The sequence below is a fragment of the Typha latifolia genome, chromosome 1 (genome assembly GCF_019914945.1).
Source record: "Typha latifolia isolate L0001 chromosome 1, TyphaL0001v2, whole genome shotgun sequence".
In the NCBI taxonomy this organism is placed as follows: Eukaryota; Viridiplantae; Streptophyta; class Magnoliopsida; order Poales; family Typhaceae; genus Typha; species Typha latifolia.
The window spans coordinates 2,288,253-2,302,257 of NC_133086.1; the positions used below are offsets into that span (position 1 = coordinate 2,288,253).

Genomic DNA, 14,005 nt, shown 5'->3' on the forward strand with positions numbered 1-14,005 from the left:
TTACCGACTGTTTGGAACTTGGAAGTCGTAACTTTTTTTTTTTTTTTTTTTTTGTGTGCTTTTTTCCAAGCCCTTCCCCTCTTTAGAAATCAACAAGCGATCTCAGGAGCTTTTGGCTGTTTGGTTTGGTATGATAGCACCATCGTTAGGTTGGACAATGATAGTTGATCGACCAAGCAGTCTTTCAACTATAAAGCATTGTCATTTACAAGCGGAGGATGTCGCAGATCATGTCAAGAGTGTATAGATGTTTGAAAGTTACTCAAAAGCATCAGCATCAAGAGGAGTATATTATTGTAGAAGCTCATGGATGTTGCAGTCAACAATGCAACAACTCTCTGCTTAACAACAAGATCGCCTGTCAGGCAAGCAATTTTAATTGCATCTTTTACCACATATGTAAGTAACACAACCCCATCATCATATACAACCATTCATTCGATATTTGACAGCCAGAAAAGTTCAAACTGATGAAGAAAGTCGAAGGAACCATGTTCCAATGTGGCATTTATTATCTCACCAACTCAAATAATGACTCGTTTTTCACATAGAGAAAGTTAATAGTAGCACTCAATTTCTGAAACAAAAAACTATCACAGCTATCTCATTTGCATGTTTTCTTCTACGGGGGAGAGAGAGAGAGAGAGAGAGAGAGAGAGAGAGAGAGAGAGAGAGAGAGAGAGAGAGAGCCAAGAATGAATTGCCTGTAGACCTCACATCTACCAATTACCACTCCTACGATACACCTGACATTGGACTCCAGATTGCATTTCTGCCAGCACCCACGCATATAACGAATGAGGAAATCATCTAAAAAAAGCAGAAATGGTTGAGCAAGCAAACCAGAAGAGGACATGGGCAATGCTAGAAACAATGCCCAAACTAAAGGGGAACATCTCGGCATGCAGATTGCCATGTCAGGGGCCTGATTCTCCAGGATGCTGCCCTGCATCCTGAGCCTGATTTTCCAGGGTCCCAGATTGCTGTCCTTCCTCCACCGTCCCACTATATGCTGAATGGGACGAGAGTTCGTAGCCAGACTGCTGCTGGTAGCTATCATTGCTGTTGCTGCAATTTGGTGGTGCACACATGCCTTGGGTTCCAGGCGACCTAAATTCAAAGGCTGTACTACTTGAATTTGGAGCAGATTCACCTGAATTCACCTTCTCAGGGTGAGTATTGGCAGCATTGCTGTCATTGTTCTTTGTGTTGAGAAAACGACCTCCACAACCCCTTTCTCTCCGCATTGCATGTTGGTGACGAGATTCATGAAGATATGGCTGCTACACCACATTTTAAAGATTAAAACATAATCCAAATTCTCCATTATGGTCAACACTGCAATGTGATTATGCTAGTCATAATGAACTTACAGATTGGATAAGCAAGTCAATTCTTTAACTACATATCTACATTGACAACATGGGGTTTAAATGGCAAGAGAATTACTGTAACCTCAATTGCTTATTAGATAATGTAGATATACATCATTGTAAAGTTCCAAACTATCCTAATTCCTAATGATATCTATTCTTCAAACTCTCATGTTTATTTTCTTCAAACTGTATCATGGCTTCCGGTTTTGTTATAAAACTTCCAGTTTAACTCAGGTTTTGCTTAAGCAATTGATGAAGTGGAGTGCCTTCTATGAAGTGGTGGAAAGAGTAACCCTTGCCAAATTTGAAACCAAGACACAACCAACAACGAAGTTGATGAAAACTTCAGGGACATACTGACATATATGATAATAAAAAATCTGTCTTGTTATCTTAAAGCAAGACAAGGTCAATAACACAAAATGATGCACACTTAAGTGAAAGCCTATGTAGATGATTGGAAGTTCATGTTCCACCAGAGAGACTCAAAAAAGTACATACTGCAAAGGATGCTTCAAAGTGCTCATTTGAGTCAAAGTGAATAAAGATTCAATAATGCAGGCAAGCTATCAATTTTTTTTATTTCCAATAAGTACGACATTTAGTATATCGGCCCCACATGCAGTTAGAATCATAAGCAACATGGGGTGAAATACTATCCTATGAACTACGTGAAAAACTACAGGAATCTGATTGATAAAGATCTAAAATGATGATTTTTTTGACACTTTTTATTCCAAAAAGTAGACTAGCATTTTCAAGGGACAGAAAAATTATAACATTCCGTCAAAGACATTCCCTGACTAATATTGGATTGCTTAATTGCATATAATCTAACCATATGAATTGATAAGATACTAAGAGAAATAGTACTCTCACATGCCTATTTACTCAGATTGATATCTGAAATGCGAACACATGATCGTCAAGCAAAAGTAAAACAAATAGATTTATTGTTTGAAAAACATAGTTATGAAGTGTCAAATATTACCTTTGCCAATCATATATTGTTACTATCAGCACTTACCTTCCTCTTTTTTATATTTTTATTCTCAAGTTCAGCCTTTGCACGTGATTGTCTACGCTTTAGGATTCCCTTGTATTGCCTTGCATTTACAAATACTGGCTCTTCAGTCACTTCAAGAGGTAATGGCATGCGATTCTGAGGTATACCAAGTAACTGATGATGCACCTGAAAATCCCATAGGTTATCAGGGATTAGTTCTTGCTTACCAGGATTGATGTACACTCACACCAGTAGATGGGAGTCTTTAATATTAGGAAATAATTTCATTTTCATTGGTTTGTAATGAAGTTTTGTATCATTTCCAATGTTCTAAAAGGCAATTGTGGTATGAGGGCAATCTAGGGACTAACATGGATGCATATGTGGGTACATACGCTTTCGATAATCAAGAGGTCCTTAAAGCGATGGAATGCAAACATAAGAATATAAGATATTTTGAAGAGAAGATGTAAGATAAATACTTGGATCAAATAAAGGACTTTTTCCATGTAACTATAATAATTGTAATTAAAAATTTTCATGTACTAAAGCCACAATAAGTCATATTTAGGTTAAACCTAAGCGGAGTGGCGCATAGGGATGCAAACACATATGAGGGTGCAGCAGTAACTATTTCTGGCTAAACATTTAGATGAAGTTTTAAAGTTGATGTGATAAAGTTCTTTGGTGCCGCTGGGTCAAATTGATGTAACTGAAGCCTCTTAGAAACTCTCTCTAAGAGCGGTGACTGATTGAGGTTTTGACGAGGCCAACTTTGCAATATTGTGTATTCTACTATTCTCTACTCTCTTTATGTTTATCTATTATCAATTGATTACGGGTCTTGCTGAACAGATTTGTAATCTACGGTCACTGTAAGTATGCTGTACATCTTTTAGTATTCCCAATAGTCCACTTGAAATTTTAAGGTGCCTCAATAATTTTCTAAGCTACTAATGAAATTTGTAGTCTTCTAACTAAAGTTTATTGGAAATTTAGTTTGCATGTCTATTTCATATACTCATCATTCTCCTTTTTCTCTTAATTGAATGTTGACATCATCCTCTAACCTAATTTCATATTGGTAAGAAGTTACCTGACAAGGAAACATACTTCTCTGTGTTTCATGTTAATCCTAGACCTGGAAGATAGTTGAGAGCTTGGTGTCCTATCAATCCTATAGGTATACATCCTATGATTGCAACATTTATAAACTAAAGGTCACATCAATGTATATAGCAAAAGACTTTAGAATAACAAATTTGTAGTCACTACCATTAGTGCAACTAACATACCAGAGCATGAGTTCCATAAGGAGTCATAATGCCAGCAAAGTAAGGATCAGAGTAGGGATATGTTGCATATGTCTGCAAAACACTCTGGATGAGTACCAAATAAGAATGGATATTTCATTTATTATGTCGAGGATTACTTGGCATAAAAGCCACTTGACAAAATAAAATAATATCTACAGGCTGCAAAAATAAAAAAAGAAGAAGAATGAAGAACAACAGAACAAAACATATGTAAAGACACAACTGTTTGACCAGGCTCCAGAGTGTGAGGTGCTGACTGTTCGGGTAGCATAGGTGACATGGCAGCTGGCTGGTTTTCCTCTCTGTGATTTTCATCTGTCCATACATATAAGATCTTTGTGAGTTATGTTGCACTGTACATCGGTATTTCATTGCAACTATTTTTGTATAGAGCACAAATCAGGTGCATCAAAACATAAAGAAGGATTAATCTGATATAGATCCAAAATATGCTCGTGACCCAGAAACATTGCAAATTTTCAGGTGACTTCTAGCAGCTACACTGAATGACTGAATTGCATAATTCGCATGGATGTAGTAACTAATGAGTCTCTATTGTCGAATAAGGTAACCTTCTGGTTACTCACTAGACTGAAATGAAAGATCATACGGTGTACAACTATTCATATGTAGGAATGATGAATTCATAAAGATAATTAAAGTAAACTAATCATTATTCACAGAAGATAAGAAGAGCCCTATTACCATTCAGCCCAATCTATTGCTGACATATCCAATTTTAGAATCCCTTATCCATTTATACAATGTTTAGTTTTCCATTTCCAAATACATATAAAAAACTAAAGAGAAAGAACAGGCCTAAGTATAGAAAACCTCCAACAACAAAAAAAAATCAAAATATGAAGCAAATAACGCTTGCATTAGTAGGCCTTTTATGAATTGCATGGTACCTAATCACATTATAGCCTGAATCAAAAGAACCAATGCAAGTTCTATTTAATAATCTTACTAATATGCAAAACCCAGCACACTATTGACACAAAGAGAGAATAATATTTTAATAAAAATTGGCATAATAGAAACGGTGTATTGTCAGATCATCTACGGAAATTAACCTATTGGTATTGTGTTCTGCACCTTACCACTAACAACCATGCCATTTGCACTATCACTCGACTGTGATTGAGCACCTATGGTGTCACCTGAACTGTTTTGAGAGGCACTTTGCGGTAATACTGCTGGTGGCATAGAGCCAAAGCCAAGTCCCATCCACCATGGCTGCGCATCTCTTGAGGAAGACGGAGCACCTTGCTCATTCGGCTCTTCAGAATTGCTTCCATCCTTTGGTCGTTCCATGTTTCTTAAACTCGCAACAAATTCAGATTGCAACTCTTACCAGCTACAAGAATAAATAGACATGGAAACGAATAGAGGAAAATAAGTTAAGCAAACCGATACTCTACCGTCTGGATTGAGAACCAATACGATTTCACAAACAGCAGAAGATTAGAGGTAACAAAAGCATAAGGTCGTAAGAACAAAACCTGTCAAATAATTGGTCGTCGAAATCTAAAATTCCAATCGTTTTAGCGGCCAAAAATCGATGGAAAACAAATAATTAAAACACCGCAATTATGTAACAATCAGAGAAAAATCCCAACCCTAAAGGACCCCCTGGTTCCCCTTTTAATCTGGAAATAGTAGTCAAGCACGAGAAGTGATGGAGAGAGATATAACGAATCCAAACTCACCAATTCACGAGAAACCAAACCCTAGACGTTTCTCTTCCTCCGAGTCCATCTCCGACCAATGACTGTTACAGGAATCCACACCTTTTACGGTTAATTAAGAACCAAATAGATAAGAGAAACTAAAATTCGTCGAAAAAGGAAATCAATTACTCGCTTCTGCTCTCCATCAAAGTCTTCCGCGTCTCTCTCACAACTCCTCTTATCTTTTTCCTACTCCGTATCAATAATTCCTAATTATGTAACAAAATACTTTCTACTACTAAACACGATCCATAATTACGAACTTAAACCACCGGTACGCCCGTCAAGGTAAAGGACGAAAATGCCACTGCTGCTGCTCGTGAAATAAATTACGGAGGTATTTATGTCAATAATTCGTCGGGGGCAAAGGTGGCAGGTCGAGAGTAGGGGAGGACGTGATACGGTCCACGCGGAGGATGCACCTCCAGCCGCCATGTCCAGATGAGGGTGGCGGCTGCTTAATGCTCGCAAACTAGAGAAAGATATTGATTGGATTGCATATACTCTGATATGTTAGCGTACATATCAGAGTATGTCTTGTAATTGCAAGCATGATTGATGGTAGTATCTATCCTAACATTAAATATGATGACGAGAATTATCAAACAAACAGACTACCAAATAGTCAAATTCTTCACAGGATTCGATTACACAGCGACGAAAACAAAGGAGTGGTTCCATTCCACAAGCCAGAACCCAACTATACGTACAGATTATAATCTTAATATTTACATCATGGCTTGGGAGTATCTACACTTGCAGTAGACTCCAACAAGTCGTCTAGTACTTCGCAGCATTTTCTGACCTCAATCCCGTCAACGACTGGTGCGTACTCCTGCAAAGCAACAGCCAAGAGCAACAACATGTCATTGCACACTTTGAAAACCAATCAGCAAATTTAAAAGCATAAATGGAGACAAAAGAGTTTCTTCTTCTTCTTCTTCTTTGCAAATATCCCTTGTATTAATTATAATGATAATTGTTACTTACTCCCCGACGGTAGTTAAGGAATAATATATATATATATATATATATATATATATAATAGGGGTCTAAATAGGCAATCAGTGGATTTTGCAAATAGGCTTCACGTGAATACATGAGTATTTGCAAAAAAAGAACTCCGAAAAAGTCCAAAAAAACGAATAATTCCATTAACTTTGTATTATTATTTATTTTCTTTTCCCACCATAATTTACCTCCATTTTTCTCATTAGTCCCTCTGCACTCTCTGCTGAAACGACTATACCCCTTGCAGAGCTATCTATGAATCCTTCTTCAACCCCTTTATCGAAGAGTGAAAGCAAGCTATTGTAGTACCCGTCCACGTTTAGCAGCCCCACCTGCCCAAAAATTTATGTCACAAGATGGGCTGACAACTAAACCCAATGAAGTAAGCAGAATCCACCGAATCTATATAAAAAATTAGAATGCAGCCAAGCATGACAAAAGCTCACTGGTTTGTCATGGATTCCAAGCTGTGACCATGCTATGATCTCTAAAAGCTCCTCCATGGTTCCATAGCCACCTAAAAGGATTTCATCTCTCTGTGAGAAGTTTTGAAGAAAGATCCAAATGGTAGTGAGAAGGGGGTGAGTTTGGGGAGGTATTAGTTCACCTGGAAGGGCTATGAAAGCATCAGCATGCTTAGCCATTTCAGACTTCCTCTCATGCATGTCTGCAACTGTCTTCATCTCGCCTATCGTTTCTCCTGATATCTACAAAAGGGTTTGAATTTAGTTTGCAGGTTAAGGAGATAAATTAATAGGTAATATAGAAAGGTAGTTCTACCTCATGTGGCAGGAGAGCTCTAGGAATGACCCTGCAACGGAAGCAAAAGAATTAATGAGCAAAATTTTTCTTCTTTTTTCTTTGATTGGTATGCCAGATGCATTGTCTTACCCAAGTACATGGCAGCCACCATTATAAACTGTCTGAGATATCAAGCCCATGAGACCTACGCTTCCACCTCCATAAACTAAGTCGATTTGCCTCTCAACCTTAATTTAAAAGGATATATCCAAAGCGATCAATCAAACATAGATTAATTCAGTAAGGTCATGAATTCTTATGATTCTAGGTTGTAAATCCTCACCAGTTGCTTCCCAAGATCAAGAGCAGAATCACTGAAGGAAGGCCTGTTTCCAGCTCTGCTTCCACAGAACACACAAATCCTCTTGAACTTTCTTTTGTGCTGGCTTGCGTCCATCTCCTGGATGATAAAACATGGGAGGAGGAGAAAGATTGCAATGCTGAAATGAAAAAGCGCAGGCTGAAGAAAAGGGAGAAGAGTAGAGAAATGTAATGGAGGCAGAAAAAGAAGAAGAATTTAGTCAAGCACTTGTAAAGGAAAACAAAGAAGCCGACGCCTTTCCTAATGCATATTCTTTTCTAGTACTTTTGTGTTGGAGAGGAACCCAACAACGATCTATCTCCAATTCTCTCCCTCTCTCTCTCTCTCTCTCTCTCTCTCTCTCAAAATGGCTCTCTTTCCTGGATGAATCTGAGAGACTACAACTTCACAGTTTATTTTCTTTTCTGCCTGTCCAATCAATGCAACTTTTTGGTCACTCCCCCACTAACATTTACCTAAGATTCTCTTGCCAATTTGCTAACAGTAATTACTATTGATTTTTGCCAATGAATTCTTTTTTTTTTCATAGAAAAATCCATAGGTCGATCATTGCATTAATATTCAACACCCAGTTAAAATTTGATACACGAAGAAAGGGGGAGAGAGTGTGTTCGTAGGCTCTATACTTAGCTAAACACTGGTTAAACAATAATAAAATAAAATATCAAGTTAAAAAAAACTAGAATAAGTTATCGTACACAAACAAAATCTGAGAGGAAGAATGATTGCCTTAGAGACAAGTCTTCCACTTAGGGTGAATACAATGAATTTTCTCTCTATAATTATAATAAGTTAATTATCTTGTTTCATATATAATATATTTCATGTTAGAAAGTTAATCAACTGTTTGCATCTTTATTTGGTGCAAACTGAAATCCTTGCTTCTACTCGAGAAAACACTTTGTAGATTAAACTAATAATCAATGATACAATTAGCTGTTATTAAAAAAAAATGGATGATGACAACTCTTTTAATAATTATGCAGAAAATGTTCAATAAGATTTAAAATAATTCGATTTGAGAATGGATATTTTTTTTTGTTAAAGTTAATTGAGTAATTTATTTTAAATATATTTTACTCATAAAATAAGCTTTATTTTGAAATAAGGGTGCCCACATAGTTGGGTCAGTGGTTTATTTCCTATTTTATGAAATATGATTGTGTCGCATTCCGTATATTAATATCGTGCGATAAAATATTAAAAAAGATCTATTTTACCATTTTAATACTTTTATTGTTGCATTCTAATTCACCGTGAACAAAAAAATATAGCTGATCATATGGTCAAAATTTATGTCATGATTTAAATTGATATTCCTAATGTTCTCAGATTTAAGATTGACTAATGAATTGGAAGTTGAGATTCAAGATTTTCGACAGCCCCTAGTGACAGTGTGGTGAATGATTCATTCTTTTGATCTAAAAAATATGTATTAAGAAAATTAAAACTTTTAATAGAAAATTTTAATTTCATACCCTACTTTTTAAATTCACACTATACATATTTAATTTTTACAAATGCCCCATCTTTTAAAGCAAATGTATATTTCAATCATCTAACCTCAAAATCTTTGATTCTGTTTCACTAATTAAAATGATTTGAGCTAAGGTGTAACTCACTTAGCTAATAAATAATTAGATTGGATACTAATTCATATGTGGCCTTGCTTATATTATTTAAGACTGCGAATAAATTATTTGAAAACAACAAAAGGGTGAGAAGTACAACACGAGTTTACAATTAAAAGACTTCTTAGTTGATATAAAAATAGAACGATTTTGTTCACACCTACAAGAGTGTCTTGAGTTTTTATATTAAAAATATTTTTTCAACATTATAATTTAAAGCAAGGTTTATTAATTTTCTTATTGATGGATGGTCCTTTTGTGACCTTGAGAAAATTTATCATCGTGATATTTCTTGTACTAATTTTTTCAATAGTAGATCCTATTTTGTACTCCGCAATTTTTTTTCCTTTTAGAAATATTTTCCACGTAAATCTTTGGTTCGTATTATTAAATTATATATATATATATAATTGATTGATATTATTATTAGTTAGTCATTTGTGATAGACCTTTGGAGTATATTTTTCAACATTTTTTTAACTTATTAATTCACAGTTTAGAATACACTACTATTATAATTGCGTTCTTGACCGACCATCGGTCGCTGCAACGTAAACATAATATGATTTATTATATAATCGTGTTATATATTACACTCATTATGTATGTGTTTTTATTAATTTTCTTTTAGTGCTCTTCAGATGAAAGCCATGCGTTGGAAGTGAAACGTGGCAAATGGATTCTGTTCCCAGAAATGAAAGAGATGTTTCAACCTAATCCAATGATTAATTTTCTTTCGTCTTGGGTTAAGCAAGACAAGGACATGCAAATTATATACAATTTTAACTCTATTCCTAGAGATCGAGGTCACTCTATTTGCACAAAAAAATTACTTAAAGATACATACTTTCGTTTTCATCAAACGATTACGAAGTCATGCCCTAACCAGTTCATATTGCTGAGCTTTTAACATAAGTTCTTATATAATTTTATCCTCCCATGCATCAATTGATGCTTTCAATTAGTTGCTTCTCGTACTAAAAACAAGACTCACAAAAAACAATCACTTCGTCGTCTCAAATCCTCCATTCATGCATGACTTCACCAATCTCCTCAACCCTCTGCCACGTTCTCTCTTCTCCCCACTCCTTGGGCTCCTCTCCTCTCCTCCTGCCCTCTTCTCATGCTCTATCCCTTCTTCCAGCTGCAATACAAATACCACAACAAAGAAGATAAAGCTTTTAACTACTATATGTATATAATTACTAACGTTGACTTGCCTTGAGAATCCTGGACTCGAGTAGGTCGATGCGGTGGATGAGGTTTCCCTTCGCCCTGGTCTCCGTCACAACGTCGTGCATCGGCCGGCACAGCCGCCGCCTCGAGAAGCTCTTCGGCGACGAGTTGGCCGAAGAATTACCCTCGTCGCTCGCCGTCATCGAATCGCTAGGAGTCGTCGACGCCGACGTCGGACTCCTCGCTGCCGACCGGTTCCCCTTAGTCTCCTCTAAGAAGCTCAGCATGATGTCCAAACGATCAACTCGAGCCAGAATACTTGGTGTCTCGTTCACTACAGCAGCCATTACTACCATGCGCATGCAAAGTAGCAGGAAACGCGAGGAGTTTTTATAGGTATATACTGGCGGTGGAAGAGATAAGAAGGGGAAGGATAGTGGTCTCATGCGTATACGTATAGTATTAACCTTTACGCAGCTGTTGACACGTGCTTCTTCGCGTTGTTGCTGTGGCTCATTATTCGCGTTACACGTGGCTTGGCGAATACACGTCCCTCATTTTAAGTGAAATTTTATCAAAGGTAAGTTAAATTATTTATCATTTATCTATTTTTTTAATGACTTAAAAATACTCTTAGTAAACATAAAGAATATTTCATTGCAAATGTATCTTTCATTTTTATTTTTATCTCACTCTAAAAAAAATTATTCGAAGATTGTTAAGGTTATTTTGTTGGAATAATAAATATACTTGTGTGGTAGAGTGCGAAAAATAATTTTGTCAAATATAGAGTGTTATTTATAAATTTTCTTGACGTATTTATAAATTTCCTGTCTCATGTCCTTTTGTGTGGAGGAAAATGAGTTTCCCCATCCTGATGAACATTTCCACAAACACACCTTCCATCTCATTGCAAAATTCTCCCACCAAGGACCCAAACTACTGGAATTCCGTTCTCAAACACCACGCGAAGCTCAAAAATGACCAAGCCATTCTGAAACTCTATACAGAGACACGAGCTCTGGGCATTTCCCCGACGAAGCTTAGGCCAACTCTGCCGCTCGTCATTAAGGCTTGTGCAAGATTGCAGGACGTGAGCCTTGGTCAGAAGATCCATTCTGATGTTATTTGTACCCAATTGGTCACTGATGTCAGGATTAGGACTGCGCTCATTGATTTCTACTGTAAATGCGGGCTAATGGATGACGCTCACGATTTGTTCGGTGAAATGGCAGAAAGAGATCTTGTGTCGTGGAACGCTATGATTAGTGGATGTGTTGGAAATAACCACTATGATGATGCTATAGAACTGTTTGTTAGAATGAGAAGGGAGGGGTTTGAGCCGAGTTCGGTCACCTTGGTGAGTCTCCTTTCTGCTTGCGCTGAGCTGATCGAGTACAGGCTAGGGAAAGGGATCCATTGCTATTGTCTGCGACGTGGGTTCGTGGAGTCAGAACCTCATGTGGGAACCTCCTTGATTGGGTTTTATTCAAGGTTCAGTAATAAATCCTCCCGCAATGTCTTTGATTTGATGACATTAAAGAATACGGTGAGTTGGAACTCGATAATGTATGCGTATTTTGAAACAGGCAATGTTGCTGAAGTTGTGAATCTGTTTTCCCAAATGCTGGAAGGGAATGTAGCTCCTGACTCTGTTTCACTACTTGTCGTTCTACAATCATGTGCCGAATGCCAATGCTTAGAACTCGGGAAGCAAGTTCACCAATTTGCTGTCAAGTATGGGTATACATCTGATATGTTCATAGCAAATGCATTGATCGATATGTATGGTAAATGTGGCAATTCAGAATCATTATGTGTTGTTTTTGAGGGTATGATTGTGAAAGATCTCGCATCCTGGAATGCTATGATGTCTGCATATAAAAATTGCATGTTGTATGATAAGGCACTCAACTTGTTTAAGAGAATGAAGCTGGAAAGTGTTAAAGAAAATGTTGTCAGTATTGCATCAGCAATATCTGTCTGTGCCGAATCTGACAACTATGATGAAGGCAAACAGCTGCATGCCTATGCCATAAAAACCAGGGAGAAAGGAAATGTTACTCTTGACCATGCATTATTAAACATGTATGTAGAATTCAACTGTATGGTATCTTCTCTTGAGATTTTTTGCAGAATGGACAAGTCTGATGCAGTTTCATGGAACATAATGATTGCGGGATTAATACGAAATGGATTGACATGGCAGGCATGGGATATCTTCAGAGAGATGCTGCAAAGCACGACGAAGCCAAACTCATATACCATGGTCTCTCTTCTTGGAGGATGTAAGGACAACCTGTCAGTAAACATTGGCAGATCAATTCATGGTTACATAATAAGACATAGTTTTGACGTTGATGCCACATTGTGTACATCACTTATAGATATGTACATGGACTGCGGATGTGAATCAGCTGGACTACATATATTTTGGAACTCTAGTAGAGATATAATCTCATGGAATGCTATGATGGCTAGTTACAATCGAAATGGAAAGCCAAATGAAGCCCTTCCACTCTTCCATCGGATGCATTCAGAAGTATCTCCCAACTCAGCTACGCTGCTTAATGTTCTTTCTTCGTGTGCACAAATGGGAAATCTCCAACAAGGAAGATTCTTGCATGGATACATTGTAAGAAAGGATCTGACTTCAGATACTCCTTTGGCAAATGCTCTTCTCACCATGTATGCAAAATGTGGAAGCATTAGTAATGCCGAAAAAATATTCGAAAACATTTTGATGAAAGATACCATATCTTGGAGTGCGATGATAGCTGCACATGGAATACATGGTCGTGGTGAAGATGCACTTTCTGTGTTCTACAAAATGTTAGGTACTGGAAGGCGGCCCACTGGTGTAACTTTTGTTTCTCTCTTATTTGCCTGCAGTCACTCTGGATTGGTGGAAAAAGGAATGGAACTCTTCTATGCAATGGCCAGAGATTATGACATTACACCAGAGGCTATACACTATGCCTGCATAGTGGATCTGCTTGCACGGTCAGGTAGGCTTGATTCTGCTACTGATTTAATCCGTTCATTGCCCGTAGAACCAGCTATTAGTATCTGGAGAGCTCTATTGAGTGCTTGCCGAGTTTCCCCTAACACTGAGCTGGCAAGAACAGTTGCTGAAAAGCTCATTGAATTAGAACCTCTGAATATTTCAAACTACATACTTCCTTCCAACATCTATGCTGCAGCTGGATGTTGGGAAGATGTAAAAAAATTACGAATGCAGATTGAGGAGATGGGATTGGAAAAGGATCCTGGAAACAGCTGGCTGTTTATTGATAATCAAGTTCATTCCTTCACTGCAGGAAGTTGATAAGATTTTCCATCTGCCATATCTAGATATAGTTGAATGGGATTTTCTGTGATTAGTGGCAACTGTTTATCTTGAAGAAAAATATAAGATGTAAATGGATAGATTGATCAGATTCCAAGTTCAAGTTACATATTCCATAGTATGGTTGAGACTGCCTAGCTATGGTGAAAGATGACCAATTTTTGCCTTGCTTTGTTATTATTTTCACGGATTACAATCAAAACTTGCGCTAAATCTCAGGGTATATAGCTACTGCAGCTCACTTAGCAAGCTTGCCGGCGACTTTCTATTCAGAGCTTATCTAC

General features: G+C 37.3%; 4 protein-coding genes across 13 annotated transcripts; 1 reads left to right on the top strand and 3 right to left on the bottom strand.

The window, feature by feature from the left end:
• Positions 1 to 468: 468 nt before the first annotated feature.
• Positions 469 to 5,682, bottom strand: LOC140796864 (nuclear transcription factor Y subunit A-4-like). 6 transcript variants are annotated; one of them, XM_073150060.1, is made up of 7 exons: positions 5,561 to 5,682; positions 5,411 to 5,472; positions 4,862 to 5,058; positions 3,922 to 4,013; positions 3,678 to 3,749; positions 2,404 to 2,568; positions 469 to 1,283 (listed from the first exon to the last, which is right to left on the bottom strand). In XM_073150060.1, the coding sequence occupies exons 3-7, from the start codon at positions 5,013 to 5,015 to the stop codon at positions 918 to 920; spliced, it is 849 nt and encodes a 282-aa protein (XP_073006161.1). In that variant the 5' UTR covers positions 5,016 to 5,058; positions 5,411 to 5,472; positions 5,561 to 5,682; the 3' UTR covers positions 469 to 917. The 6 variants fall into 6 exon arrangements, with proteins under 6 accessions (XP_073006161.1, XP_073006119.1, XP_073006145.1 ...); XM_073150018.1 differs by having other exon boundaries at positions 4,802 to 5,058; XM_073150044.1 differs by having other exon boundaries at positions 469 to 1,280; positions 4,802 to 5,058; positions 5,561 to 5,675.
• Positions 5,683 to 6,029: 347 nt separating this feature from the next.
• Positions 6,030 to 7,936, bottom strand: LOC140780735 (cytokinin riboside 5'-monophosphate phosphoribohydrolase LOG1-like). Of its 4 annotated transcripts, none has more exons than XM_073126466.1 (8): positions 7,773 to 7,936; positions 7,527 to 7,643; positions 7,334 to 7,431; positions 7,223 to 7,253; positions 7,050 to 7,149; positions 6,889 to 6,959; positions 6,631 to 6,774; positions 6,030 to 6,266 (listed from the first exon to the last, which is right to left on the bottom strand). In XM_073126466.1, exons 2-8 carry the CDS (start codon positions 7,638 to 7,640, stop codon positions 6,165 to 6,167), a joined length of 660 nt encoding a protein of 219 aa, XP_072982567.1. In that variant the 5' UTR covers positions 7,641 to 7,643; positions 7,773 to 7,936; the 3' UTR covers positions 6,030 to 6,164. The 4 variants fall into 4 exon arrangements, with proteins under 4 accessions (XP_072982567.1, XP_072982565.1, XP_072982563.1 ...); XM_073126464.1 differs by having other exon boundaries at positions 7,527 to 7,683; XM_073126462.1 differs by having other exon boundaries at positions 6,889 to 7,149; positions 7,527 to 7,683; positions 7,773 to 7,916.
• A 1,963-nt stretch (positions 7,937 to 9,899) lies between these two features.
• On the bottom strand, positions 9,900 to 10,728 carry LOC140801146 (uncharacterized). Its single transcript, XM_073156154.1, has 2 exons — positions 10,417 to 10,728; positions 9,900 to 10,340 (listed from the first exon to the last, which is right to left on the bottom strand). The coding sequence occupies exons 1-2, from the start codon at positions 10,726 to 10,728 to the stop codon at positions 10,200 to 10,202; spliced, it is 453 nt and encodes a 150-aa protein (XP_073012255.1). The 3' UTR covers positions 9,900 to 10,199.
• Positions 10,729 to 11,217: 489 nt separating this feature from the next.
• LOC140782264 (putative pentatricopeptide repeat-containing protein At3g01580) lies at positions 11,218 to 13,879 on the top strand. Of its 2 annotated transcripts, XM_073128756.1 has the most exons (2): positions 11,218 to 13,167; positions 13,265 to 13,490. In XM_073128756.1, the coding sequence occupies exons 1-2, from the start codon at positions 11,232 to 11,234 to the stop codon at positions 13,357 to 13,359; spliced, it is 2,031 nt and encodes a 676-aa protein (XP_072984857.1). In that variant the 5' UTR covers positions 11,218 to 11,231; the 3' UTR covers positions 13,360 to 13,490. The 2 variants fall into 2 exon arrangements, with proteins under 2 accessions (XP_072984857.1, XP_072984850.1); XM_073128749.1 differs by having other exon boundaries at positions 11,218 to 13,879.
• Positions 13,880 to 14,005: the final 126 nt, after the last annotated feature.